Below are 25,672 nucleotides of genomic sequence, written 5' to 3'. Positions count from 1 at the left end.
AGCCACAAAGTAGGGTTTTCACTAGGTACCGCAGCCACAAAGTAGGGTTTTCACTAGGTACCGCAGCCACAAAGTAGGGTTTTCACTAGGTACCGCAGCCACAACGTAGGGTTTTCACTAGGTACCACAGCCACAAAGTAGGGTTTTCACTAGGTACCACAGTCACAACGTAGGGTTTTCACTAGGTACCGCAGCCACAAAGTAATAAAGCCTGTTTCTACAATGTATCTTCTTAAAATATGATTTTAACCCTAACCTTAGCCCTAACCTTAACCACACTGCTAACCCTATGCCTAACCCTAAAGTAAGACCAAAAAGCTAAGTTTAGTCCATTTTGAATTTCTGAAAAAACTGTTGTCATTTGGCAAGGAATGTAGCTTGTGTATCCCATCAGATCTGTATTTATAGGCTTTTATTTCTGCATTATTTCTGTATTTATAGGCTTTTATTTCTGTATTTATTAGGCATTCATTTCTGCATTTATAGGCTTTTATTTCTGTTTTTATAGGCTTTTATTTCTGTTTTTATAGGCTTTTATTTCTGTATTTATTAGGCATTCATTTCTACATTTATTTCTGTATTTATAGGCATTTCTGTTTTTAATAGGTATCTGTTTTTATAGGCCTTTATAGGTATTTATTTATTTCTGTTTTTATAGGCTTTTATTTCTATACTCAGCACACGTGTGTAGAGGGACCGGTCGGAACGCAATTGAGTGAGACACGGGGGGGTGGGAATTTAGGGAGCAGAACTGAGTGAGACACGGGGGGAGGGAATTAGGGAGCAGAACTGAGTGAGACACGGGGGGAAGGGAATTTAGGGAGCAGAACTGAGTGAGACACGGGGGGGAGGGAATTTAGGGAGCAGAACTGAGTGAGACACGGGGGGGAGGGAATTTAGGGAGCAGAACTGTGTCCTACATCTCTACAATATACCACAGGAATGAGGAAAAACATTCTTGGTTACTGTTCTATGCATGTTGGTAACCAGTTTATAATTGAAATAAGGAACCTGTTCTATGCATGTTGGTAACCAGTTTGTAATTGGTTACTGTTCTATGCATGTTGGTAACCAGTTTGTAATTGCTACAGACACACAGACACTCACCATCGTCTCCCCTCCCTCCCTCCCTCCCTCCCTCCCTCCCTCCCAGACACTCACCATCGTCTCCCAGTTGTTCTTTGATCTTGATGAAGTCCGACCCGCCCACCACGCCGACTCTAACACGCCGCCGCAGACGCTGCAGGAAGTCCTCCATCCCGGGAGTCACCCTCTGAAACACGCCAGTACACGTTAGTACACGCCAGCACACGTTAGTACACGCCAGCACACGCTAGTACACATTAGTACACGCCAGAACACGCCAGCACACATTAGTACACGCCAGGACACGCCGGTACACGCCGGTACACGCTAGTACACGCCAGTCCTGCCTCTACCACGGATACAGTAGATATCATTCTATCATAGCTAAACCATAGCACTCTCTCTACTCTACTGTCTGGAGTGTGAACTAACATAGCTAAACCATAGCACTCTCTCTCTCTCTACTCTACTGTCTGGAGGGTGAACTAACATAGCTAAACCATAGCACTCTCTCTCTCTGTCTGGAGTGTGAACTAACATAGCTAAACCATAGCACTCTCTCTCTCTGTCTGGAGTGTGAACTAACATAGCTAAACCATAGCACTCTCTCTCTCTGTCTGGAGTGTGAACTAACATAGCTAAACCATAGCACTCTCTCTACTCTACTGTCTGGAGTGTGAACTAACATAGCTAAACCATAGCACTCTCTCTCTCTCTACTCTACTGTCTGGAGGGTGAACTAACATAGCTAAACCATAGCACTCTCTCTCTCTGTCTGGAGTGTGAACTAACATAGCTAAACCATAGCACTCTCTCTCTCTGTCTGGAGTGTGAACTAACATAGCTAAACCATAGCACTCTCTCTCTCTGTCTGGAGTGTGAACTAACATAGCTAAACCATAGCACTCTCTCTACTCTACTGTCTGGAGTGTGAACTAACATAGCTAAACCATAGCACTCTCTCTCTCTCTACTCTACTGTCTGGAGGGTGAACTAACATAGCTAAACCATAGCACTCTCTCTCTCTGTCTGGAGTGTGAACTAACATAGCTAAACCATAGCACTCTCTCTCTCTGTCTGGAGTGTGAACTAACATAGCTAAACCATAGCACTCTCTCTCTCTGTCTGGAGTGTGAACTAACATAGCTAAACCATAGCACTCTCTCTACTCTACTGTCTGGAGTGTGAACTAACATAGCTAAACCATAGCACTCTCTCTCTCTACTGTCTGGAGGATCTACCGTTAGCAGTACCGTCTACCGACCTGTCGAGCGGCAGTCAGCGTCCCGTCCACGTCGAAGAGACACAGCGTCGTGGTGTCGACAGCTTCACCCATCTTTTGTTCGTAGTAAATGTGTTGGTAAAGGACGCCAGACGGTGTTGGAGGTTTAGTTATTCGCCGTGACGGGACACAGAGGACGGACCCAGCCGATGTGGAAGGCGGAAGAGAATAGTGGACGGACTGCAACGTCATCTGTGCTTTGTGTATACGGAAGTAAGTGCAGTCCCTTTGTCCAATCACAGCGCACTGTGGGCGTGGCTTTGTAACGTTCGGAACGTAACATTATATTATTATATTATATAATTATATATATTAAATATTAGAACACCCAATATTTGGTGGTCAGCCAGACCATTAAATACTGAATTATTAACCAGCAGAGAATGTAATAGTTTATTTGTCACCAGAGTCCAGCTGAATTGAGCTGTGTACCAGTTTCATAGGGTTTTGCACCACTTAGTATTTTATTTAACCAGGTACTAATGGGGATCCATAATACACACAAATACAGCCCTCAGAGAGGAGGGTACATGATGAAGTTATGGACCAGAACAGGGTCATATAGCCAACAGCTCTCAGAGAGGAGGGTACATGATGAGGTTATGGACCAGAACAGGGTCATATAGCCAACAGCTCTCAGAGAGGAGGGTACATGATGAGGATATGGACCAGAACAGGGTCATATAGCCAACAGCTCTCAGAGAGGAGGGTACATGATGAGGATATGGACCAGAACAGGGTCGGGAGGGTACATGATGAGGTTATGGACCAGAACAGGGTCATATAGCCAACAGCTCTCAGAGAGGAGGGTACATGATGAGGTTATGGACCAGAACAGGGTCATATAGCCAACAGCTCTCAGAGAGGAGGGTCCATGATGAGGTTATGGACCAGAACAGGGTCAGGAGGGTACATGATGAGGTTATGGACCAGAACAGGGTCATATAGCCAACAGCTCTCAGAGAGGAGGGTACATGATGAGGATATGGACCAGAACAGGGTCAGGAGGGTACATGATGAGGTTATGGACCAGAACAGGGTCATATAGCCAACAGAACTCTCAGAGAGGAGGGTACATGATGAGGTTATGGACCAGAACAGGGTCATATAGCCAAAATCAAATCAAATCAAATCAAATTTATTTATATAGCCCTTCGTACATCAGCTGAAATCTTAAAGTGCTGTACAGAAACCCAGCCTAAAACCCCAAACAGCAAGCAATGCATGTGAAAGAAGCACGGTGGCTGGGAAAAACTCCCTAGGAAAAACTCCTGAGAAAGGCCAAAAACCAACAGCCCTCAGAGAGGAGGGTACATGATGAGGTTATGGACCAGAACAGGGTCAGGAGGGTACATGATGAGGTTATGGACCAGAACAGGGTCGGGAGGGTACATGATGAGGATATGGACCAGAACAGGGTCATATAGCCAACAGCTCTCAGAGAGGAGGGTACATGATGAGGTTATGGACCAGAACAGGGTCATATAGCCAACAGCTCTCAGAGAGGAGGGTACATGATGAGGTTATGGACCAGAACAGGGTCATATAGCCAACAGCTCTCAGAGAGGAGGGTACATGATGAGGTTATGGACCAGAACAGGGTCATATAGCCAACAGAACTCTCAGAGAGGAGGGTCCATGATGAGGTTATGGACCAGAACAGGGTCAGGAGGGTACATGATGAGGTTATGGACCAGAACAGGGTCATATAGCCAACAGCTCTCAGAGAGGAGGGTACATGATGAGGATATGGACCAGAACAGGGTCAGGAGGGTACATGATGAGGTTATGGACCAGAACAGGGTCATATAGCCAACAGCTCTCAGAGAGGAGGGTACATGATGAGGATATGGACCAGAACAGGGTCAGGAGGGTACATGATGAGGATATGGACCAGAACAGGGTCAGGAGGGTACATGATAAGGATATGGACCAGAACAGGGTCAGGAGGGTACATGATGAGGATATGGACCAGAACAGGGTCAGGAGGGTACATGATGAGGTTATGGACCAGAACAGAGTCAGGAGGGTACATGATGAGGTGACTGTAGAGCTGTTATCATCATCACTATAACAGTTTCTACTACCGTGGAATTTAAGGACAGAAACTATTAAAACAGACTTGAAACGCAGACAGTAAAAATAGACTTTTAATGTGTTGATTTTGGTCAAACAACGTTGATGAGTGTGTAGGAGGAGAGGTGTACAGTCACTAGTAGTGTGTGTGTGTGTGTGTGTGTGTGTGTGTGTGTGTGTGTGTGTGTGTCCTCACTGAGGAGGATAAGGGCCAGTGGGTGGTGGGGGAGGAGGGGGGAGGTGAGAGAAGGGGAGGTTGTGGTAGGGGTGAGAGGGGGGAGGAGACCAGGGGAAGGACATGTGGGGGGGAGGAGGGGGAGGGTAGAGGGGGAAGGACTGGGGCTGGTAGGGGGGAGGGTAGGGGTAGTGGGGCTGGTGTGTGTAGAATGGAGCCCCTTCGTATCGGGGTGGGGGACCCCAGTTGTCACGGCGGGGTGGACGACTCTGTTGCAAAGGCCTCTGGGACATCTGCGGTCTGGTGACGGAATCTCTGCCTGGAAGAGAAAGAAAATGAGGGCACACACACACACACACACACACACACACACAGAGAGAGGGGTTAAAGCTCAAATGATATACAGCCAACAACCATCACAGTATTTAAAAAATGTAATAAAATGTATTCACTCTACTGTAAGTCGCTCTGGATAAGAGCGTCTGCTAAATGACTAAAATGTCATGTAAAATGTACTGATTCTTCATCACTGTGCTCTCTCCTCCTCATCTGACATTTGTACTCTGCTCTATTTTACATTCTTCAAAGTCCATGCTTGCTTTTCTCCTCGGATATTTGTTCAGAACATTAAAAAAATAAATGTATTTATTGCACAAAATGCTCACTTTAAATCCGTCTACGATAGGGTCTAATCCATCTACGATAGGGTCTAATCCGTCTACGATAGGGTCTAATCCAGGTATGATAGGGTCTAATCCGTCTACGATAGGGTCTAATCCATCTACGATAGGGTCTAATCCGTCTACGATAGGGTCTAATCCGTCTACGATAGGGTCTAATCCGTCTACGATAGGGTCTAATCCGTCTACGATAGGGTCTAATCCGTCTACGATAGGCTCTAATCCGTCTACGATAGGGTCTAATCCGTCTACGATAGGGTCTAATCCGTCTACGATAGGGTCTAATCCGTCTACGATAGGGTCTAATCCGTCTACGATAGGGTCTAATCCGTCTACGATAGGGTCTAAATTTTTTTTTTCCCCACCTAATCCGGCTACGATAGGGTCTAATCCATCTACGATAGGGTCTAATCCATCTACGATAGGGTCTAATCCGTCTACGATAGGGTCTAATCCGTCTACGATAGGGTCTAATCCGTCTACGATAGGGTCTAATCCAGCTACGATAGGGTCTAATCCAGCTACGATAGGGTCTAATCCATCTACGATTGGGTCTAATCCAGGTATGATAGGGTCTAATCCGTCGACGATAGGGTCTAATCCGTCTACGATAGGGTCTAATCCGTCTACGATAGGGTCTAATCCGTCTACGATAGGGTCTAATCCATCTACGATAGGGTCTAATCCATCTACGATAGGGTCTAATCCATCTACGGCTACGATAGGGTCTAATCCATCTACGATAGGGTCTAATCCGTCTACGATAGGGTCTAATCCGTCTACGATAGGGTCTAATCCGTCTACGATAGGGTCTAATCCATCTACGATAGGAACTAATCCATCTACGATAGGGTCTAATCCATCTACGATAGGGTCTAATCCATCTACGATAGGGTCTAATCCATCTACGATAGGGTCTAATCCAGGTATGATAGGGTCTAATCCATCTACGATAGGGTCTAATCCATCTACGATAGGGTCTAATCCGTCTACGATAGGGTCTAATCCGTCTACGATAAGGTCTAATCCGTCTACGATAGGGTCTAATCCGTCTACGATAGGGTCTAATCCGTCTACGATAGGGTCTAATCCAGCTACGATAGGGTCTAATCCAGCTACGATAGGGTCTAATCCATCTACGATTGGGTCTAATCCAGGTAAAATAGGGTCTAATCCGTCGACGATAGGGTCTAATCCGTCTACGATAGGGTCTAATCCGTCTACGATAGGGTCTAATCCATCTACGATAGGGTCTAATCCATCTACGATAGGGTCTAATCCATCTACGGCTACGATAGGGTCTAATCCATCTACGATAGGGTCTAATCCGTGTACGATAGGGTCTAATCCGTCGACGATAGGGTCTAATCCGTCTACGATAGGGTCTAATCCATCTACGATAGGGTCTAATCCATCTACGATAGGGTCTAATCCATCTACGATAGGGTCTAATCCGTCTACGATAAGGTCTAATCCGTCTACGATAAGGTCTAATCCGTCTACGATAGGGTCTAATCCGTCTACGATAGGGTCTAATCCGTCTACGATAGGGTCTAATCCGTCTACGATAGGGTCTAATCCAGCTACGATAGGGTCTAATCCAGCTACGATAGGGTCTAATCCATCTACGATTGGGTCTAATCCAGGTAAAATAGGGTCTAATCCGTCGACGATAGGGTCTAATCCGTCTACGATAGGGTCTAATCCGTCTACGATAGGGTCTAATCCATTTACGATAGGGTCTAATCCATCTACGATAGGGTCTAATCCATCTACGGCTACGATAGGGTCTAATCCATCTACGATAGGGTCTAATCCGTGTACGATAGGGTCTAATCCGTCTACGATAGGGTCTAATCCGTCTACGATAGGGTCTAATCCATCTACGATAGGGTCTAATCCATCTACGATAGGGTCTAATCCAGGTATGATAGGGTCTAATCCGTCTACGATAGGGTCTAATCCATCTACGATAGGGTCTAATCCGTCTACGATAGGGTCTAATCCAGGTATGATAGGGTCTAATCCGTCTACGATAGGGTCTAATCCATCTACGATAGGGTCTAATCCGTCTACGATAGGGTCTAATCCGTCTACGATAGGGTCTAATCCATCTACGATAGGGTCTAATCCATCTACGATAGGGTCTAATCCGTCTACGATAGGGTCTAATCCAGCTACGATAGGGTTTAATCCATCAACGATAGGGTCTAATCCGTCTACGATAGGGTCTAATCCGTCTACGATAGGGTCTAATCCGTCTACGATAGGGTCTAATCCGTCTACGATAGGGTCTAATCCGTCTACGATAGGGTCTAATCCATCTACGATAGGGTCTAATCCGTCTACGATAGGGTCTAATCCGTCTACGATAGGGTCTAATCCGTCTACGATAGGGTCTAATCCGTCTACGATAGGGTCTAATCCGTCTACGATAGGGTCTAATCCGTCTACGATAGGGTCTAATCCGTCTACGATAGGGTCTAATCCGTCTACGATAGGGTCTAATCCAGCTACGATAGGGTCTAATCCATCTACGATTGGGTCTAATCCAGGTATGATAGGGTCTAATCCGTCGACGATAGGGTCTAATCCGTCTACGATAGGGTCTAATCCGTCTACGATAGGGTCTAATCCATCTACGATAGGGTCTAATCCATCTACGATAGGGTCTAATCCATCTACGATAGGGTCTAATCCAGGTATGATAGGGTCTAATCCGTCTACGATAGGGTCTAATCCATCTACGATAGGGTCTAATCCGTCTACGATAGGGTCTAATCCAGGTATGATAGGGTCTAATCCGTCTACGATAGGGTCTAATCCATCTACGATAGGGTCTAATCCGTCTACGATAGGGTCTAAACCGTCTACGATAGGGTCTAATCCAGCTACGATAGGGTCTAATCTGTCTACGATAGGGTCTAATCCATCTACGATAGGGTCTAATCCATCTACGATAGGGTCTAATCCATCTACGATAGGGTCTAATCCAGCTATCTGTTGAGTGGACCAGAACCAGTGTGTGTTGAGTGGACCAGAACCAGTGTTGAGTGGACCAGAACCAGTATTGTGTTGAGTGGACCAGAACCAGTGTTGTGTTGAGTGGACCAGAACCAGTGTTGTGTTGAGTGGACCAGAACCAGTGTTGTGTTGAGTGGACCAGAACCAGTGTTGTGTTGAGTGGACCAGAACCAGTGTGTGTTGAGTGGACCAGAACCAGTGTGAGTTGAGTGGATCAGAACCAGTGTTGTGTTGAGTGGACCAGAACCAGTGTTGAGTGGACCAGAGTTTGTTGAGTGGACCAGAACCAGTGTGTGTTGAGTGGACCAGAACCAGTGTGTGTTGAGTGGACCAGAACCAGTGTGTGTTGAGTGGACCAGAACCAGTGTTGTGTTGAGTGGACCAGAACCAGTGTTGAGTGGACCAGAGTTTGTTGAGTGGACCAGAACCAGTGTGTGTTGAGTGGACCAGAACCAGTGTGTGTTGAGTGGACCAGAACCAGTGTGTGTTGAGTGGACCAGAACCAGTGTTGTGTTGAGTGGACCAGAACCAGTGTTGTGTTGAGTGGACCAGAACCAGTGTTGTGTTGAGTGGACCAGAACCAGTGTGAGTTGAGTGTCTGACCTGGTTGAGGATCAGCTCTCTGTCCTCTTTCTCTCTCACTCTTCTGGACATTCCCCTTCTTCTTCTTCCTTTTCATCTTCTGTTCTGCCTCATCATCACTGAAGTCCAACGCCTGGAGACAGGAGAGACGAGAGGACAGGACAGAGGAGAGGGGACAGGACAGAGGAGAGAGGAGAGGGGACAGGACAGAGAAGAGACGAGAGGGGACAGGACAGAGGAGAGACGAGAGGGGACAGGACAGAGGAGAGACGAGAGGGGACAGGACAGAGGAGAGACGAGAGGGGACAGGACAGAGGAGAGACGAGAGGGGACAGGACAGAGGAGAGACGAGAGAGGACAGGACAGAGGAGAGACGAGAGGGGACAGGACAGAGGAGAGACGAGAGGGGACAGGACAGAGGAGAGACGAGAGGGGACAGGACAGAGGAGAGACGAGAGGGGACAGGACAGAGGAGAGACGAGAGGGGACAGGACAGAGGAGAGACGAGAGGGGACAGGACAGAGGAGAGACGAGAGAGGACAGGACAGAGGAGAGACGAGAGAGGACAGGACAGAGGAGAGACGAGAGAGGACAGGACAGGGGAGAGACGAGAGGGGACAGGACAGAGGAGAGACGAGAGGGGACAGGACAGAGGAGAGACGAGAGGGGACAGGACAGAGGAGAGACGAGAGGGGACAGGACAGAGGAGAGACGAGAGAGGACAGGACAGAGGAGAGACGAGAGAGGACAGGACAGAGGAGACAGGACAGGACAGAGGAGAGACGAGAGAGGACAGGACAGAGGAGAGACGAGAGGGGACAGGACAGAGGAGACAGGACAGGACAGAGGAGAGACGAGAGGGGACAGGACAGAGGAGAGACGAGACGAGAGAGGACAGGACAGAGGAGAGACGAGAGAGGACAGGACAGAGGAGAGACGAGAGGGGACAGGACAGAGGAGAGACGAGAGGGGACAGGACAGAGGAGAGACGAGAGAGGACAGGACAGAGGAGAGACGAGAGAGGACAGGACAGAGGAGAGACGAGAGGGGACAGGACAGAGGAGAGACGAGAGGGGACAGGACAGAGAAGAGACGAGACAGGACAGGACAGAGGAGAGACGAGAGAGGACAGGACAGAGGAGAGACGAGACAGGACAGGACAGAGGAGAGACGAGAGAGGACAGGACAGAGGAGACAGGACAGAGGAGACAGGACAGAGGAGACAGGACAGAGGAGAGACGAGACAGGACAGGACAGAGGAGAGACGAGAGAGGACAGGACAGAGAAGACAGGACAGAGGAGAGGGGACAGGACAGAGGAGAGAGGAGAGGGGACAGGACAGAGGAGAGACGAGAGGGGACAGGACAGAGGAGAGACGAGAGGGGACAGGACAGAGGAGAGACGAGAGGGGACAGGACAGAGGAGAGACGAGAGGGGACAGGACAGAGGAGAGACGAGAGGGGACAGGACAGAGGAGAGATGAGAGGGGACAGGACAGAGGAGAGACGAGAGAGGACAGGACAGAGGAGAGACGAGAGGGGACAGGACAGAGGAGAGACGAGATCAGTGAATCCTACTAGATAAAGACCAGTCTCTTCCTCAATAGAGTTCAGTGAATTCTACTAGATAAAGACCAGTCTACTAGATGAAGTCCAAATGAAATCCTGACGTATAAAATTAGAAATGTCACTAACATTAATGTTCTATTTGCACATAGTCAAAATGTCTACTATTTAGAAGGCATTATGGGTAATCAGACAGGACCTGTGATCCTCCCCTCTGTACTATTTAGAAGGCATTATGGGTAATGAGACAGGACCTGTGATCCTTTGTCTACTATTTAGAAGGCATTATGGGTAATCAGACAGGACCTGTGATCCTCCCCTCTCTACTATTTAGAAGGCATTATGGGTAATCAGACAGGACCTGTGATCCTCTGTCTACTATTTAGAAGGCATTATGGGTAATCAGACAGGACCTGTGATCCTCCCCTCTCTACTATTTAGAAGGCATTATGGGTAATCAGACAGGACCTGTGATCCTCCCCTCTCTACTATTTAGAAGGCATTATGGGTAATCAGACAGGACCCGTGATCCTCCCCTCTGTACTATTTAGAAGGCATTATGGGTAATCAGACAGGACCTGTGATCCTCTGTCTACTATTTAGAAGGCATTATGGGTAATCAGACAGGACCTGTGATCCTCCCCTCTCTACTATTTAGAAGGCATTATGGGTAATCAGACAGGACCTGTGATCCTCCCCTCTCTACTATTTAGAAGGCATTATGGGTAATCAGACAGGACCCGTGATCCTCCCCTCTGTACTATTTAGAAGGCATTATGGGTAATCAGACAGGGCCTGTGATCCTCCCCTCTCTACTATTTAGAAGGCATTATGGGTAATCAGACAGGACCCGTGATCCTCCCCTCTGTACTATTTAGAAGGCATTATGGGTAATCAGACAGGGCCTGTGATCCTCCCCTCTCTACTATTTAGAAGGCATTATGGGTAATCACCTCTGGTGGAGGCTCCTGGTCATTCTTCCAGGATGCGTCGGAGCCTTTCAACCTAAACACACACACACACACACACACACCACAACACACACACACACACACACACACACACACACACACACACACACACACACACACACACACACAGAGCTTCAATTATACATGTCGTAGCTGCTCAGTGAGGATGTACAGGGTGTAGTCGGGGTGTAGTCAGTGAGGATGTAGAGGGTGTAGTCAGGGTGTAGTCAGTGAGGATGTAGAGGGTGTAGTCAGGGTGTAGTCAGTGAGGATGTAGAGGGTGTAGTCAGGGTGTAGTCAGTGAGGATGTACAGGGTGTAGTCAGTGAGGATGTAGAGGGTGTAGTCAGGGTGTAGTCAGTGAGGATGTAGAGGGTGTAGTCAGGGTGTAGTCAGTGAGGATGTAGAGGGTGTAGTCAGGGTGTAGTCAGTGAGGATGTACAGGGTGTAGTCAGTGAGGATGTAGAGGGTGTAGTCAGGGTGTAGTCAGTGAGGATGTACAGGGTGTAGTCAGTGTGGACTGACCGTCGTAGCTGCTCAGTGAGGATGTAGAGGGTGTAGTCAGGGTGTAGTCAGTGTGTAGTCAGGGAGTACTGACCGTCGTAGCTGCTCAGTGAGGATGTACAGGGTGTAGTCAGTGTGTAGTCAGGGTGTACTGACCGTCGTAGCTGCTCAGTGAGGATGTACAGGGTGTAGTCAGGGTGTAGTCAGTGAGTACTGACCGTCGTAGCTGCTCAGTGAGGATGTACAGGGTGTAGTCAGGGTGTAGTCAGTGTAGACTGACCGTCGTAGCTGCTCAGTGAGGATGTATAGGGTGTAGTCAGGGTGTAGTCAGTGAGTACTGACCGTCGTAGCTGCTCAGTGAGGATGTACAGGGTGTAGTCAGTGAGGATGTACAGGGTGTAGTCAGTGAGGATGTACAGGGTGTAGTCAGGATGTAGTCAGTGTGTACTGACCGCCGTAGCTGCTCAGTGAGGATGTACAGGGTGTAGTCAGGATGTAGTCAGTGTGTACTGACCGCCGTAGCTGCTCAGTGAGGATGTACAGGGTGTAGTCAGGGTGTAGTCAGTGTGGACTGACCGTCGTAGCTGCTCAGTGAGGATGTACAGGGTGTAGTCAGGGTGTAGTCAGTGTGGACTGACCGTCGTAGCTGCTCAGTGAGGATGTACAGGGTGTAGTCAGTGAGGATGTACAGGGTGTAGTCAGGGTGTAGTCAGTGAGGATGTACAGGGTGTAGTCAGTGTGGACTGACCGTCGTAGCTGCTCAGTGAGGATGTACAGGGTGTAGTCGGTGAGCGACGGGGCGTAGAACATGGAGTCCTTCAGCTTCACTCCTCTCTCTGTGATGTCGCTCTCTGAGTTAAACCTCAACACATAGAAGGGACTGGAGACCGGCCCAAACACCTCAAACACCTGGAGGAGGAGAGAGTTAAACCTCAACACATAGAAGGGACTGGAGACCGGCCCAAACACCTCAAATACCCGGAGGAGGAGAGAGTTAAACCTCAACACATAGAAGGGACTGGAGACCGGCCCAAACACCTCAAATACCCGGAGGAGGAGAGAGAATGATTAAAGAACCTCCAGTAAATCTCCAGTACTCTGAGGACTCCTCCCCCAGACTCTAAGCCCCTCCTACCTTGCCCACGGCCAGCCTATCAGAGTTGAAGATGACGCTGTCGTCCTTCAGAGGGGGCGTGTCCTTAAATGACTGTATGATCACTGTTGAGGAAACACAACAGACACCAAGAGGGGTCAGAGGGGGTCAGAGGGTAATGTGAAGGGCAGTGGTCAAGGGTCAATCCAGGGTCAAGTTCTCACCACAATATCTGGGGAACCCATTCCATCCTCAAATCCAAAAACACAACCTTAAAAAAAAACGGTCAATTTATATTTTTCCTACAACTTATAACCTTAAATTAAATACATTTTCATCTCTCTTATCAAAATCAAGAAAACCAACTCTTACATTTTTTCTTAGCCCCGACTAAAGCTCGTAATCCAGACTGTCAAAACCACTGGTGTAGTGTGGAGGGATTAACCCAGCTATTGGATGGTACTGGTCCTAGGGGGAGGGACTAACCCAGCTATTGGATGGTACTGGTCCTAGGGGGAGGGACTAACCCAGCTGTTGGATGGTACTGGTGACTGGTCCTAGGGGGAGGAACTAACCCAGCTGTTGGATGGTACTGGTCCTAGGGGGAGGGACTAACCCAGCTGTTGGATGGTACTGGTCCTAGGGGGAGGGACTAACCCAGCTGTTGGGTGGTACTGGTCCTAGGGGGAGGGACTAACCCAGCTATTGGATGATACTGGTCCTAGGGGGAGGGATTAACCCAGCTATTGGATGGTACTGGTCCTAAGGGGAGGGACTAACCCAGCTATTGGATGGTACTGGTCCTAGGGGGAGGGATTAACCCAGCTATTGGATGGTACTGGTCCTAGGGGGAGAGTTTAACCCAGCTGTTGGATGGTACTGGTCCTAGGGGGAGGGACTAACCCAGCTGTTGGATGGTACTGGTCCTAGGGGGAGGGACTAACCCAGCTGTTGGGTGGTACTGGTCCTAGGGGGAGGGACTAACCCAGCTATTGGATGGTACTGGTCCTAGGGGGAGGGACTAACCCAGCTGTTGGATGATGCTGGTGACTGATCCCAGGGGCAGTATCTCCGCCTCCTCTGGTAGAACAACCGTCAACTCCTCGACAGCAGGCAACTCCTACACACACACACACACACACACACACACACACACACACACAATTTTCATGTGAATACGACGCTAACTTTATTTTTACTCACATGAAGTTCTGAATTCCCAGAGGAGAGATACAAGAGAGGTGTCGGGGGTTAGAGAGAGGTCAGGGGGGTTAGAGAGAGGTCAGGGGGGTTAGAGAGAGGTCAGGGGTTAGAGAGAGGCCAGGGGTTAGAGAGAGGCCAGGGGTTAGAGAGAGGCCAGGGGTTAGAGAGAGATCAGGGGTTAGAGAGAGGTCAGGGGTTAGAGAGAGGTCAGGGTTAGAGAGAGGCCAGGGGTTAGAGAGAGGCGCCAGGGGTTAGAGAGAGGCCAGGGGTTAGAGAGAGTTCAGGGGTTAGAGAGAGGCGCCAGGGGTTAGAGAGAGGCGCCAGGGGTTAGAGAGAGGTCAGGGGTTAGAGAGGTCAGGGGTTAGAGAGAGGTCAGGGGTTAGAGAGAGGCTCCAGGGGTTAGAGAGGTCAGGGGTTAGAGAGAGGCGCCAGGGGTTAGAGAGGCCAGGGGTTAGAGAGGTCAGGGGTTAGAGGTCAGGGGTACCTCAGGCAGGATCTCGTCCAGGGTTTTGATGGAACAGGGTTTCTTTGTCCGACTGAAGCCTTCATCATCATCATCTTCGTCATCTGCCTGACCTAACACAACAGCCAGCGTCACACCGGAGGAAGAGGAGTCTGAATCACTGTCTGAGGAGGAGCTGCTGCCGTCCCGCTGGACCCGGACACACACACCGTCCCGCTGGTCCCGGACACACACACCGTCCCGCTGGTCCCGGACACACACACCGTCCTGTAACGTCAACAGTACCTGGGGGAGGTCCTGGGGTGGGTCGTGGGGGAGGTTCTGGGGGGGGTCCTGGGGGAGGTTCTGGGGGGGGTTCTGAGAGGGGTCCTGGGGTGGGTCCAGGGGGAGGTTCTGAGAGGGGTCCAGGGAGACGTCCAGGAAGACGTCCTTGGGGAGGTGTGTGTGTGTGGTTCCGTCTCCCAGCTCGGAGCTCGAGACAGAGTTGAGATTCTCCGTAACCTCCATCTCCTCTGCTCCTCCCGTTAACTCCGCAGGTAAACGGCTGTCTGAGGTCACGGAGGTCAGTCCCTGAGGTTCTGTCTCAGCTGTGCATCCTTCCTCCCGGTGCTCGGTGCTGGTACCGTTGTTAAGTTCCAGTTCCTCTCTGTGTGTCTCTGCTGAGCTCTGAAGAACCTCTGGTACCACGGCCGTCTCCTCTGGTTGGGCCTCCATCCTGTTACTGGGTAGAGACTATCACACCTGGGGACCTGGATATCACAACTACAATCAGCTGGGTAGAGACTATCACACCTGGATACCACAACTACAATCAGCTGGGTAGAGACTATCACACCTGGATACCACAACTACAATCAGCTGGGTAGAGACTATCACACCTGGGGACCTGGATACCACAACTACAATCAGCTGGGTAGAGACTATCACACCTGGGGACCTGGATACCACAACTACAATCAGCTGGGTAGAGACTATCACACCTGGATACCACAACTACAATCAGCTGGGTAATAGTCACTAGGAACCACACAGAACGGAAGCTAACAGACGCAAACGGGACAAACCCTCCCGCAGGGCTGTATAGCCCAGGTACAGTGAGGGAAAAAAGTATTTGATCCCCTGCTGATTTTGTACGTTTTCCCACTGACAAAGAAATGATCAGTCTATCATTTTAATGGTAGGTTTATTTGAACAGTGAGAGACAGAATAACAACAACAAAAAATCCAGCAAAATGTTATAAATTGATTTGCATTTTAATGAGGGAAATAAGTATTTGACCCCCTCTGAAAAACATGACTTAGTACTTGGTGGTACACATTTTTACCTTGGTCAACTACCCTGCCCCATTGGTTACTTTCAGGTATTAGCTAACTTTAGAACTAGCTGGATAGCTAGTCTGCCAGCCACATCTATGAAAAAATACGTTTTACAATCAGAGTTCATAACACTGGAGTTAAATTCGTAGCTAGCTAACGTTAGCTAGTCCACTAGTTAATAAAACAGTTATGTAGCTTGGTTGCTAACGTTAGCTAGTCCACTAGTTAATAAAACAGTTATGTAGGTTGGTTACTAACGTTAGCTAGTCCACTAGTTAATAAAACAGTTATGTAGCTTGGTTGCTAACGTTAGCTAGTCCACTAGTTAAACAAACAGTTATGTAGCTTGGTTGCTATCGTTAGCTAGTCCACTAGTTAATAAAACAGTTATGTAGCTTGGTTGCTAACGTTAGCTAGTCCACTAGTTAATAAAACAGTTATGTAGGTTGGTTACTAATCTTAGCTTGTCCACTAGTTAATAAAACAGTTATGTAGCTTGGTTGCTAACGTTAGCTAGTCCACTAGTTAATAAAACAGTTATGTAGCTTGGTTGCTAACGTTAGCTAGTCCACTGGTTAATACAACAGTTATGTAGCTTGGTTGCTAGGCATTCTCAGAACCAGACAACGTTACTGTTAGTCGGAGTTTTAAATTATCTTTAGTATTGTATCGCCAATTCTGTATTATACCGATGACATTATTACAATGTTGTGCATCATATTACAAACGTGTAGATGAAGATGGACTTACGTTAAGAGTAGTTAAGGCTGTAAATCTGTTCTCGGTCTGCTCTCTGCTACTCTCAGTAACGTTACTCTGCTGTTCGCAACACGTTTTGATTCGGAAACAACGTGGTCTTGTTGTCTTCCGGTTTGTGGAACCTTCTTTCCGCCGCCGGATGAAATGACGGACAGTGTTGTGCGACGGACCAGCAACATCCGCCGGAGTTGTCAATACAGAACACGTGTGTTCAACCGATGATCAGACTTCGCACATACAACTAAAACATGGTAAAATTACACTTATTTAACATCGTTAACATGTATCTATATATGTATAAATATATTTAGCTAAACCTTGATTTATATAACGTTATAGCGCTCTTAGAACCTAGTGGATGTATACTGCACGAAAATATAAACGCAACCATTTCAACGATTTATGAGTTAAAGTTAATATAAGGAAATCAGTCAATTGAAATAAATAAATTAGGTCCTAATCTATGGATTTCACGTGACTTTCACAAGCACCACGTCTAGGACTTGCCTAGTTAAATAAAAAAAATAGGTCCTAAGGCTTCTTAACAGCTTCTACCCCCAAGCCATAAGACTGCTGAACAGCTAATCAAATGGATACCTAGACTATTTGCATTAAATACTCATTTATTTACGCTGCTGCTCTCCGCTGTTCATTATCTATGCATAATCACTTTACCCCTACCTACATATTACCTCGACTAGCCTGTACCCCCGCCGATAGCCTCATTATTGTTATTGTTTTTTTTTTTACTTTAGTTTATTTATTAAATATTTTCTTAACTCTTATTTTACTTAAGCTTTTAAGTAAGTATTTCACATGACTGGGCAGGGACGCAGCGATGGGTGGGCCTGGGAGGGCTCCACCCACTGGGGAGCCAGGTCCAGCCAATCAGAATGAGTTTTTCCCCACAAAGGGCTTTATTACAGACAGAAATACTCCTCAGTTTCATCAGCTGTCTGGGTGGCTGGTCTCAAACGATCCCATCGGCGAAGAAGCCGGATGTGGAGGTCCTGGGCTGGTGTGGTCTGCGGTTATGAGGCCAGTTGGACGTACTGCCAAATTCTCTAAAATGACTTTGGAGGTGGCTTATAGTAGAGAAATGAACATTAAATTCTCAGGCAACAGCCCTGGAGAAAATTTCTGCAGTCAGCATGTCAATTGCACGCTCCCTCAAAACATCAGACATCTGTGGCATTGTGTTGTGTGACAAAACTTCACATTTTAGAGTGACCTTTTAATGTCCCCCAGCACAAGGTGCACCTGTGTAATGATCATGCCGTTTAAATCAGCTTCTTGATATGCCACAGCTATCAGCTGGATGGGAAATACGCTTTCTGTGCGTATGGACATTTCTAGGATATTCTATTTCAGTTATTGAAACATGGGACCCACACTTTACATGTTGGGTTTATATTTTAGTTCGGTGTAGAATAATGCAAGGAAGTGTTCTAACAGTCGTGTGTGTGTGTGTGTGTGTGTGTGTGTAGCCGAAGGCGGGGAAAGGTAAACCAACTCAGAAGGAGAAGGTGTGTCATCCCTATAGCAGGAAAGCTGCTTACCTGGCCAGCCAGGAGATACGTCTGGGAAAGAAGGAGAGGTAAGGAGGGAGGGAGATGGTTTGCGTTTGTGTTTTGAACAGAGAGAATCCTGTATATTCTTATATATTTATAAAGTTAAGTGTGTATCTCTGCCTCCACAGACAAAAGAGTGAGAAGGCCACTCGTCTCAACAGCATTGGTGAGTCTGACAGTCTGTTACTGTACTATTATTGTTACTGTACTACTGTTACTGAACATCTGCTGTCTCAGCCACTGCCTGTCACCAAGGGAGTACCCCAAGGCTCGATCCTAGGCCCCACACTCTTCTCAATTTACATCAACAACAACAGCTCAAGCAGTAGGAAGCTCTCTCATCCATTTATATGCATATTTTTTATATTTCACCTTTATTTAACTAGGCAAGTCAGTTAAGAACAAATTCTTATTTACAATGACGGCCTACCAAACGGACTCCTGCGGGGACGGGGGCTCTCCATGATTGAGTCTGAATGAAGAGATGGAGATAAAACTGTCCAGTTTGAGTGTTTGTTGCAGCTCGTTCCAGTCGCTAGCTGCAGCGAACTGAAAAGAGGAGCGACCCAGGGATGTGTGTGCTTTGGGGACCTTTAACACAATGTGACTGGCAAACGGGTGTTGTATGTGGAGGATGAGGGCTGCAGTAGATCTCTCAGATAGGGGGGAGTGAGGCCTAAGAGGGTTTTATAAATAAGCATCAACCAGTGGGTCTTGCGATGGTTATACAGAGATGACCAGTTTACAGAGGAGTATGGAGTGCAGTGATGTGTCCTATAAGGAGCGTTGGTGGCAAATCTGATGGCCGAATGGTAAAGAACATCTAGCCGCTCGAGAGCACCCTTACCTGTCGATCTATAAATTATGTCTCCGTAATCTAGCATGGGTAGGATGGTCATCTGAATCAGGGTTAGTTTGGCAGCTGGGGTGAAAGAGGAGCGATTACGATAGAGGAAACCAAGTCTAGATTTAACTTCAGCCTGCAGCTTTGATATGTGCTGAGAGAAGGACAGTGTACCATCTAGCCATACTCCCAAGTACTTGTATGAGGTGACTACCTCCAGCTGTAAACCCCCAGAGGTAGTAATCACACCTGTAGGGAGAGGGGCGTTCTTCTACCCAAACCACATCACCTTGTTCTGAACACCTCCAAAACAAAGGTCAAGGGCAGAGAAAGCTTGTTGGACACCAATAAAGCTTTGTTGTAGAGCGTTTAACACAAAATCTCTTCATTCAAAGACTCAAACATGGACACTCTTACTGACAGTTGTGGCTGCTGTGATGTATTGTTGTCTCTACCTTCTTCCCTTTGTGCTGTTGTCTGTGCCAAATAATGTTTGTACCATGTTTTGTGCTGCTACCATGTTTTGTTACTACCATGTTGTGTTTCTGCCATGTTGTTGTCATGTTGTTTCTACCTTGTTGTTGTCATGTTGTTTCTACCTTGTTGTTGACACGTTGTATCTACCATGTTGTTTCTACCATGTTGTCATGTTGTGTTTCTACCATGTTGTCATGTTGTGTTACTACCATGTTGTGTTCCTACCATGTTGTTGTCATGTTGTTTCTACCTTGTTGTTGACACGTTGTATCTACCATGTTGTTGTCATGTTGTTCCTACCATGTTGTCATGTTGTGTTTCTACCATGTTGTCATGTTGTGTTGCTACCATGTTGTTTCTACCATGTTGTTGTCATGTTTGGTCTACCTTGTTGTTGTCATGTTGTGTTTCTACCATGTTGTTGTCATGTTGTGTTGCTACCATGTTGTTGACACGTTGTGTTGCTACCATGTTGTTGACACAACATGACAACAACAAGGTAGTTTGTTTAGTAAATGTAGTGGTAGTAAGAAAAGACAGGTAGGGTGTACCCCCTCTTACCTTGTATTGTTTGTGTGTATTGGTTAGTACAGCGGTAGGGTGTACCCCCTCTTACCTTGTATTGTGTGTGTGTGTGTGTGTGTTGGTTAGTACAGCGGTAGGGTGTACCCCCTCTTACCTTGTATTGTTTGTGTGTATTGGTTAGTACAGCGGTAGGGTGTACCCCCTCTTACCTTGTATTGTGTGTGTGTGTTGGTTAGTACAGCGGTAGGGTGTACCCCCCCTTACCTTGTATTGTGTGTGTGTGTAGGTGAGTACAGCAGTAGGGTGTACCCCCTCTTACCTTGTATTGTGTGTGTTGGTTAGTACAGCGGTAGGGTGTACCCCCTCTTACCTTGTATTGTGTGTGTGTGTTGGTTAGTACAGCAGTAGGGTGTACCCCCTCTTACCTTGTATTGTGTGTGTGTGTTGGTTAGTACAGCAGTAGGGTGTACCCCCTCTTACCTTGTATTGTGTGTGTGTGTTGGTTAGTACAGCAGTAGGGTGTACCCCCTCTTACCTTGTATTGTGTGTGTGTGTGTGTGTTGGTTAGTACAGCAGTAGGGTGTACCCCCTCTTACCTTGTATTGTGTGTGTGTGTTGGTTAGTACAGCAGTAGGGTGTACCCCCTCTTACCTTGTATTGTGTGTGTAGGAGAGTACAGCAGTAGGGTGTACCCCCTCTTACCTTGTATTGTGTGTGTTGGTGAGTACAGCGGTAGGGTGTACCCCCTCTTACCTTGTATTGTGTGTGTTGGTGAGTACAGCAGTAGAGTGTACCCCCTCTTACCTTGTATTGTGTGTGTTGGTGAGTACAGCGGTAGGGTGTACCCCCTCTTACCTTGTATTGTGTGTGTTGGTGAGTACAGCGGTAGGGTGTACCCCCTCTTACCTTGTATTGTGTGTGTGTGTAGGTGATAAGCTGCAGTGGTTTCAGAGCCAGCTGGACTCTGAGAAGACAGAGTTCACCAAACAGGACGCCTGTCACATCATAGAGAGGTCAGGACCCGTGTCGATGTTCATGTGTAGTTTGCTCTTTCTCCTCCATTTCCACAAACTGTTGCTTTCTCACTGTCTTTACCAGGTCTAAACCCAACAATGTAGTAATCAATGTCTTTACCAGGTCTAAACCCCAACAATGTATTAATCAATGTCTTTACCAGGTCTAAACCCAACAATGTATTAATCAATGTCTTTACCAGGTCTAAACCCAACAATGTAGTAATCAATGTCTTTACCAGGTCTAAACCCAACAATGTAATCAATATCAATGTCTTACTATTAGTGGATTAGCTTTTCTAAATCATTTTTGGACAGAAAAATTCAGATTTTTGCGACGTTATGAATGTTGAAATATTCGTCAAAAGATCGACCAGGGTCCAGAGTAACACCGAGGTCCTTCACAGGGTCCAGAGTAACGCCCAGGTCCTTCACAGGGTCCAGAGTAACGCCCAGGTCCTTCACAGGGTCCAGAGTAACGCCCAGGTCCTTCACAGGGTCCAGAGTAACGCCCAGGTCCATCACAGGGTCCAGAGTAACGCCCAGGTCCTTCAGTTTCATTTGAGACGACTGTACAACCATCAAGATTAATTGTCAGATCCAACAGAAGATCTCTTTGTTTCTTGGGACCTAGAACAAGCATCTCTGTTTTGTCCGAGTTTCAAAGTAAAATATTTGCAGCCATCTACTTCCTTATGTCGTGTCTTTGGCTATGCCGGATTAAGTGATATGACATGCTAACCTATAAAATTATTTCTCTGTAATTAATATTACCTGATTAAGCTAATCATGTAAATGTAATTAACTACAAAGTCGGGGCACCACGGAAGAACGTTTATAGAGCTGTTATCTTCCGAATAAACTCTTAAAATACTTAGTAATATTTTACATCGATAGCAGTCAATATTAACCCTTATCTTATTTTCAGTCTCATAATGAAAGTTGTAAATTCTTGGCTATCTTCACGAACCCTGGCTAACAAGTTGAATCAGCAATACAAAATTGGGTTTAATTATTTATTTACTAAATACCTAAACTAATCACACAGAATTACAAATACACAGAATACAATGATGTCATACAGAACACGTCCTGGTGGACGGAACCTGTGTGAAAGCTGGTTACACAAAGGAAAAGGGGGTTGGGCTTGAATGAAAGAGCAGGAAGACTGAGGAACCACCAACAGCAGCTAGGCTATCGTAAATACATTATCTTATGCATTCTAAATTACCGCCCATTTGGAAAAGGAAAATGCAATAAATATTTACTCTGAGCTGCGCTTCGGTAGATTGGTCGTAGATGCTGGCCGGGTTGGCCAACAGATCTTCCTGTCCTCGGAAGAATGTCTCTGGTGGTAAATTGGATACGTGGTGGTATCTTCGTCTGTTTGTTAGACTGGATCTGTCGTCCATCCTTTCCTAGCCCACGTCTACAGTGGCCGCTGCTAACTCAACGGCTAGGAAGTATCACTTCTGTAGTGAATAAGCTCAAAGTTCATACCATTCGCCACCATAGCTCACGCCGAGGTTGGCTTAGTTCTGTACTTGACGTGTGTCCTTCTAACGTAGAGGCTGCAGACCTCACGTACTGGAACCACCTGGTTATCTTTTCGTCAAAGGCTTATATAGTGGAGAGGGGGAAGGATGTGTTTCATCGTTTATAACCCCTCCTCTTCACAGGGGTGGGCCACTGATCAAGCAGGGCACTTTCCTTATGAAAACCCAATTCTCTCATTTGGAAGCTAAAATTACATTTAATCTCCTAACAAACAATTTCAATATCAAACATTTCAATTGCATAACAATTCCATGTGACTCTGATAACTAGAGGGTGGATACTTTCCCAGGTACAGTTTATGTCGTCCTGTCATCAGTCATAATGTCTCAGATGACAACCGAACTGACATACATACTCATTACGTTCCCAAGCATATTTCCAACTGGTTTTATTACCAAAATATGGTTCCTTTTCCCCATTTGTTTGATGTTCCCAGACTCTCTATATTTAACACAGGCTATTCAAGTCCTTCAGTAGGGTCAGAGAGGGGAAGGGAGAAAGGTATTTATGGGGGGGGGGTCATAAACCTTACCATCAGGCCAACGTCATGACACTTATGTCTGAAACACAGGCTTCCAGAGAAGGCAATTTTGGTGCTTCACCATGTTTCATCGGGGCAAATATAATCTTTCATTACTCCGATTGGCCAAGGAGCCTTGTGACATGTTGGGGCGGCGTGGCATAGGCCTATTTTAGACTTTGGAAGGGCCTAAAGCCGTCGTGGGACTAAGGCAAAGCTGTTGGCTAGGTTACTGCTCTGTTTCAGCTGTCGTGGGACTGGGGCAAAGCAGTTGGCTAGGTTACTGCTCTGTTTCAGCTGTCGTGGGACTAGAGCAAAGCAGTTGGCTGGGTACTGCTCTGTTTCAGCTGTCGTGGGACTAGAGCAAAGCAGTTGGCTAGGTACTGCTCTGTTTCAGCTGTTGTGGGACTAGAGCAAAGCAGTTGGCTAGGTACTGCTCTGTTTCAGCTGTCGTGGGACTAGAGCAAAGCAGTTGGCTAGGTACTGCTCTGTTTCAGCTGTCGTGGGCAGCCTAGCTGCTTGGAGAAGGAGGTGCTTCCTGTTTCAGCTGTTGTGGGCAGCCTAGCTGCTTGGAGAAGGAGGTGCTTCCTGTACCCTTGAGGGACATGCAGACAGGAACCTTTGAAATGTTTGGATCTTTTTTTTGGTACATGTGATTGGTGGATTCAAATAAAGTATTTAAAATGTGTGTGTGTAGGTACCTGCAGAGGTTTGACGGGGAGTTGGACCAGATAGAGCTGGTGAACGGGATCAAAGGTCGTCAGGGTCGTCTCCATGGCAGCAGGGAGACTGTCATCAAACAGACTGTAGAGAGAGAGACCGCTCTGTACCATGGCAACGGCTTCGGTCAGTCTCACACACACACGGTGATACACACACACACACACACACACACACACACACACACAGTGAACCCTGACGTTGTGTTCTTCTTCTCTCCTCAGAGATTCCAGACATCATCAACTCTAAACATCTCAAGACCTTCAGGTGAGACGACCAATGACAACCCACCTCTGGCTAGAGCAGGAATCTGATTGGTCTGTGTCAGTAGAGCTGTGATCTGATTGGTTGTTGCCAGTAGAGTTGTGATGATTCATGAAAAACAGCTCTATTTGTTACATTTCTCTCTGAAACGTTCTCTCACCTGATTGGTTAATTCTGTGTGGTTCGTTCCTTGTTCCTTGTCAATCATTGGTGAAATTAGCATTCAGACAATATCTTTAATTAAATAATTCAAAAACCTTTATTAATGCAATTGCAGATAGAAGTAACATAGCAGGCATGTTTCCAGAGTAAGTTCTGCAAAATAGAAAAGGGTCCGAGTTGTTTTATTATGCCTACATCATTACCTTCTACTCATGAGACCAAGCCCATGCCTACAGTCATATATCTTAGTGACGTCACTGCCTACATCATTACCTTCTACCCATGAGACCAAGCCCATGCAGCCACACAGCTTATACAAACAAGAGTTTCAGTGTTATCTAAAGGCTCAGCAGTAAATGTCCCCAGGCTGATTTATAGAGGAATGTCTGACTAGTCTCTTATCTCTTACACTCCCCTGCAGAGTTCTGTCACACAATTACACATTTCTCAGACCGTTTTCTTTATAAGAGGCAGAGAGACTAGAAGAAAACTGTGGAACAATATTAAACCTTTATAATGACTATATATATATATATATATATATATTAGTTAATCTGTAGTCCAGGACCCTATATATGTAAGGAGGGAGGGGTCTTATAACCCTTCTATTAATACAACATAATCAATTATTCTAATACATCAACCATTTGGTACAGCCCCTATCATGACCCCAAGGTGAACCCGGCAATTCCATGTTTCTGATCTGTGATTGGATGATTCCATTGTTCTGAGCTGTGATTGGTTGGTTCCATTGTTCTGATCTGTGATTGGATGATTCTATTGTTTTGATCTGTGATTGGATGATTCCATGGTTCTGATCTGTGATTGGTTGGTTTCAGGGAGTGGAGCGGTGATCTAAAGAAGCTTCCCAACATCAAGATGAGGAAGTTCTCTTCCCGAGGGATGGACAGAACAGGAGGAGAGGAGGAGGGGACCGCCGGAGGAAAGGAGGAGGAGATCGCCGCAGGAGAGGAGGAGGAGGAGGAGGGGACTGCCGCAGGAGAGGAGGAGGAGGAGGCCTTGATGGAGGACTCAGATTCAGACACCCAGGAAGATGCCCCATAATGCTTTGCGTGTTAAAACTCTGGGGATGTCAGCCATCTTAACTGACTGGGGTTAAGCCAACCTGTTTTTGTGTGTGTGTGTGTGTGTGTGTGTGTGTGTGTGTGTGTGTGTGTGTGTGTGTGTGTGTGTGTGTGTCCCAATACAGACATCTAATAAACCTAAAGACAGAGAGCGA

At 46.9% G+C, this 25,672-nt stretch overlaps 2 protein-coding genes and 2 long non-coding RNA genes across 7 annotated transcripts; 2 read left to right on the top strand and 2 right to left on the bottom strand.

Moving 5' to 3' along the window:
* Window positions 1-1,174: 1,174 nt before the first annotated feature.
* LOC115182762 (uncharacterized) lies at window positions 1,175-2,555 on the bottom strand. Its single transcript, XR_003873883.1, has 2 exons — window positions 2,351-2,555; window positions 1,175-1,273 (listed from the first exon to the last, which is right to left on the bottom strand). It is a non-coding gene; the product is annotated as an uncharacterized LOC115182762 (long non-coding RNA).
* A 252-nt stretch (window positions 2,556-2,807) lies between these two features.
* Window positions 2,808-4,502, top strand: LOC115182765 (uncharacterized). Of its 3 annotated transcripts, none has more exons than XR_003873885.1 (4): window positions 2,808-3,189; window positions 3,351-3,389; window positions 3,691-3,729; window positions 3,830-4,502. It is a non-coding gene; the product is annotated as an uncharacterized LOC115182765 (long non-coding RNA). The 3 variants fall into 3 exon arrangements; XR_003873886.1 differs by having other exon boundaries at window positions 2,915-2,967; window positions 3,129-3,189; window positions 3,691-4,502; XR_003873884.1 differs by having other exon boundaries at window positions 2,810-3,189; window positions 3,691-4,502.
* Window positions 4,503-4,636: 134 nt separating this feature from the next.
* Window positions 4,637-16,870, bottom strand: LOC115182772 (H/ACA ribonucleoprotein complex non-core subunit NAF1). The gene is made up of 8 exons (XM_029744220.1): window positions 16,771-16,870; window positions 14,725-15,452; window positions 14,064-14,157; window positions 13,080-13,162; window positions 12,693-12,853; window positions 11,424-11,475; window positions 8,927-9,038; window positions 4,637-4,938 (listed from the first exon to the last, which is right to left on the bottom strand). Exons 2-8 carry the CDS (start codon window positions 15,415-15,417, stop codon window positions 4,637-4,639), a joined length of 1,497 nt encoding a protein of 498 aa, XP_029600080.1. The 5' UTR covers window positions 15,418-15,452; window positions 16,771-16,870.
* A 43-nt stretch (window positions 16,871-16,913) lies between these two features.
* Window positions 16,914-25,672, top strand: LOC115182760 (translation machinery-associated protein 16). Of its 2 annotated transcripts, XM_029744206.1 has the most exons (8): window positions 16,914-17,030; window positions 18,267-18,376; window positions 18,479-18,516; window positions 21,125-21,209; window positions 23,984-24,132; window positions 24,231-24,273; window positions 25,272-25,353; window positions 25,405-25,672. In XM_029744206.1, exons 1-8 carry the CDS (start codon window positions 17,028-17,030, stop codon window positions 25,495-25,497), a joined length of 603 nt encoding a protein of 200 aa, XP_029600066.1. In that variant the 5' UTR covers window positions 16,914-17,027; the 3' UTR covers window positions 25,498-25,672. The 2 variants fall into 2 exon arrangements, with proteins under 2 accessions (XP_029600066.1, XP_029600065.1); XM_029744205.1 differs by having other exon boundaries at window positions 25,272-25,672.

The sequence above is a fragment of the Salmo trutta genome, unplaced genomic scaffold (genome assembly GCF_901001165.1).
Source record: "Salmo trutta unplaced genomic scaffold, fSalTru1.1, whole genome shotgun sequence".
NCBI lineage: Eukaryota > Metazoa > Chordata > Actinopteri > Salmoniformes > Salmonidae > Salmo > Salmo trutta.
This window is presented reverse-complemented; position numbering and strand designations above follow the sequence as displayed.

What these genes read in the sequence shown, in the direction of transcription:
- LOC115182760 (XM_029744205.1), top strand. An exon ending in CACTCGTCTCAACAGCATTG is followed by an intron (nt 18,517 to 21,124) that starts GTGAGTCTGACA and finishes GTGTGTGTGTAG; the next exon opens with GTGATAAGCTGCAGTGGTTT. An exon ending in GTACCATGGCAACGGCTTCG is followed by an intron (nt 24,133 to 24,230) that starts GTCAGTCTCACA and finishes TTCTCTCCTCAG; the next exon opens with AGATTCCAGACATCATCAAC.
- LOC115182772 (XM_029744220.1), bottom strand. Translation starts at nt 15,417, where the DNA reads ATGGAGGCCCAACCAGAGGAGACGGCCGTGGTACCAGAGGTTCTTCAG. An exon ending in TGGACGAGATCCTGCCTGAG is followed by an intron (nt 14,158 to 14,724) that starts GTACCCCTGACC and finishes GTGTGTGTGTAG; the next exon opens with GAGTTGCCTGCTGTCGAGGA. An exon ending in ACCAGGAGCCTCCACCAGAG is followed by an intron (nt 9,039 to 11,423) that starts GTGATTACCCAT and finishes TCCTGTCTCCAG; the next exon opens with GCGTTGGACTTCAGTGATGA.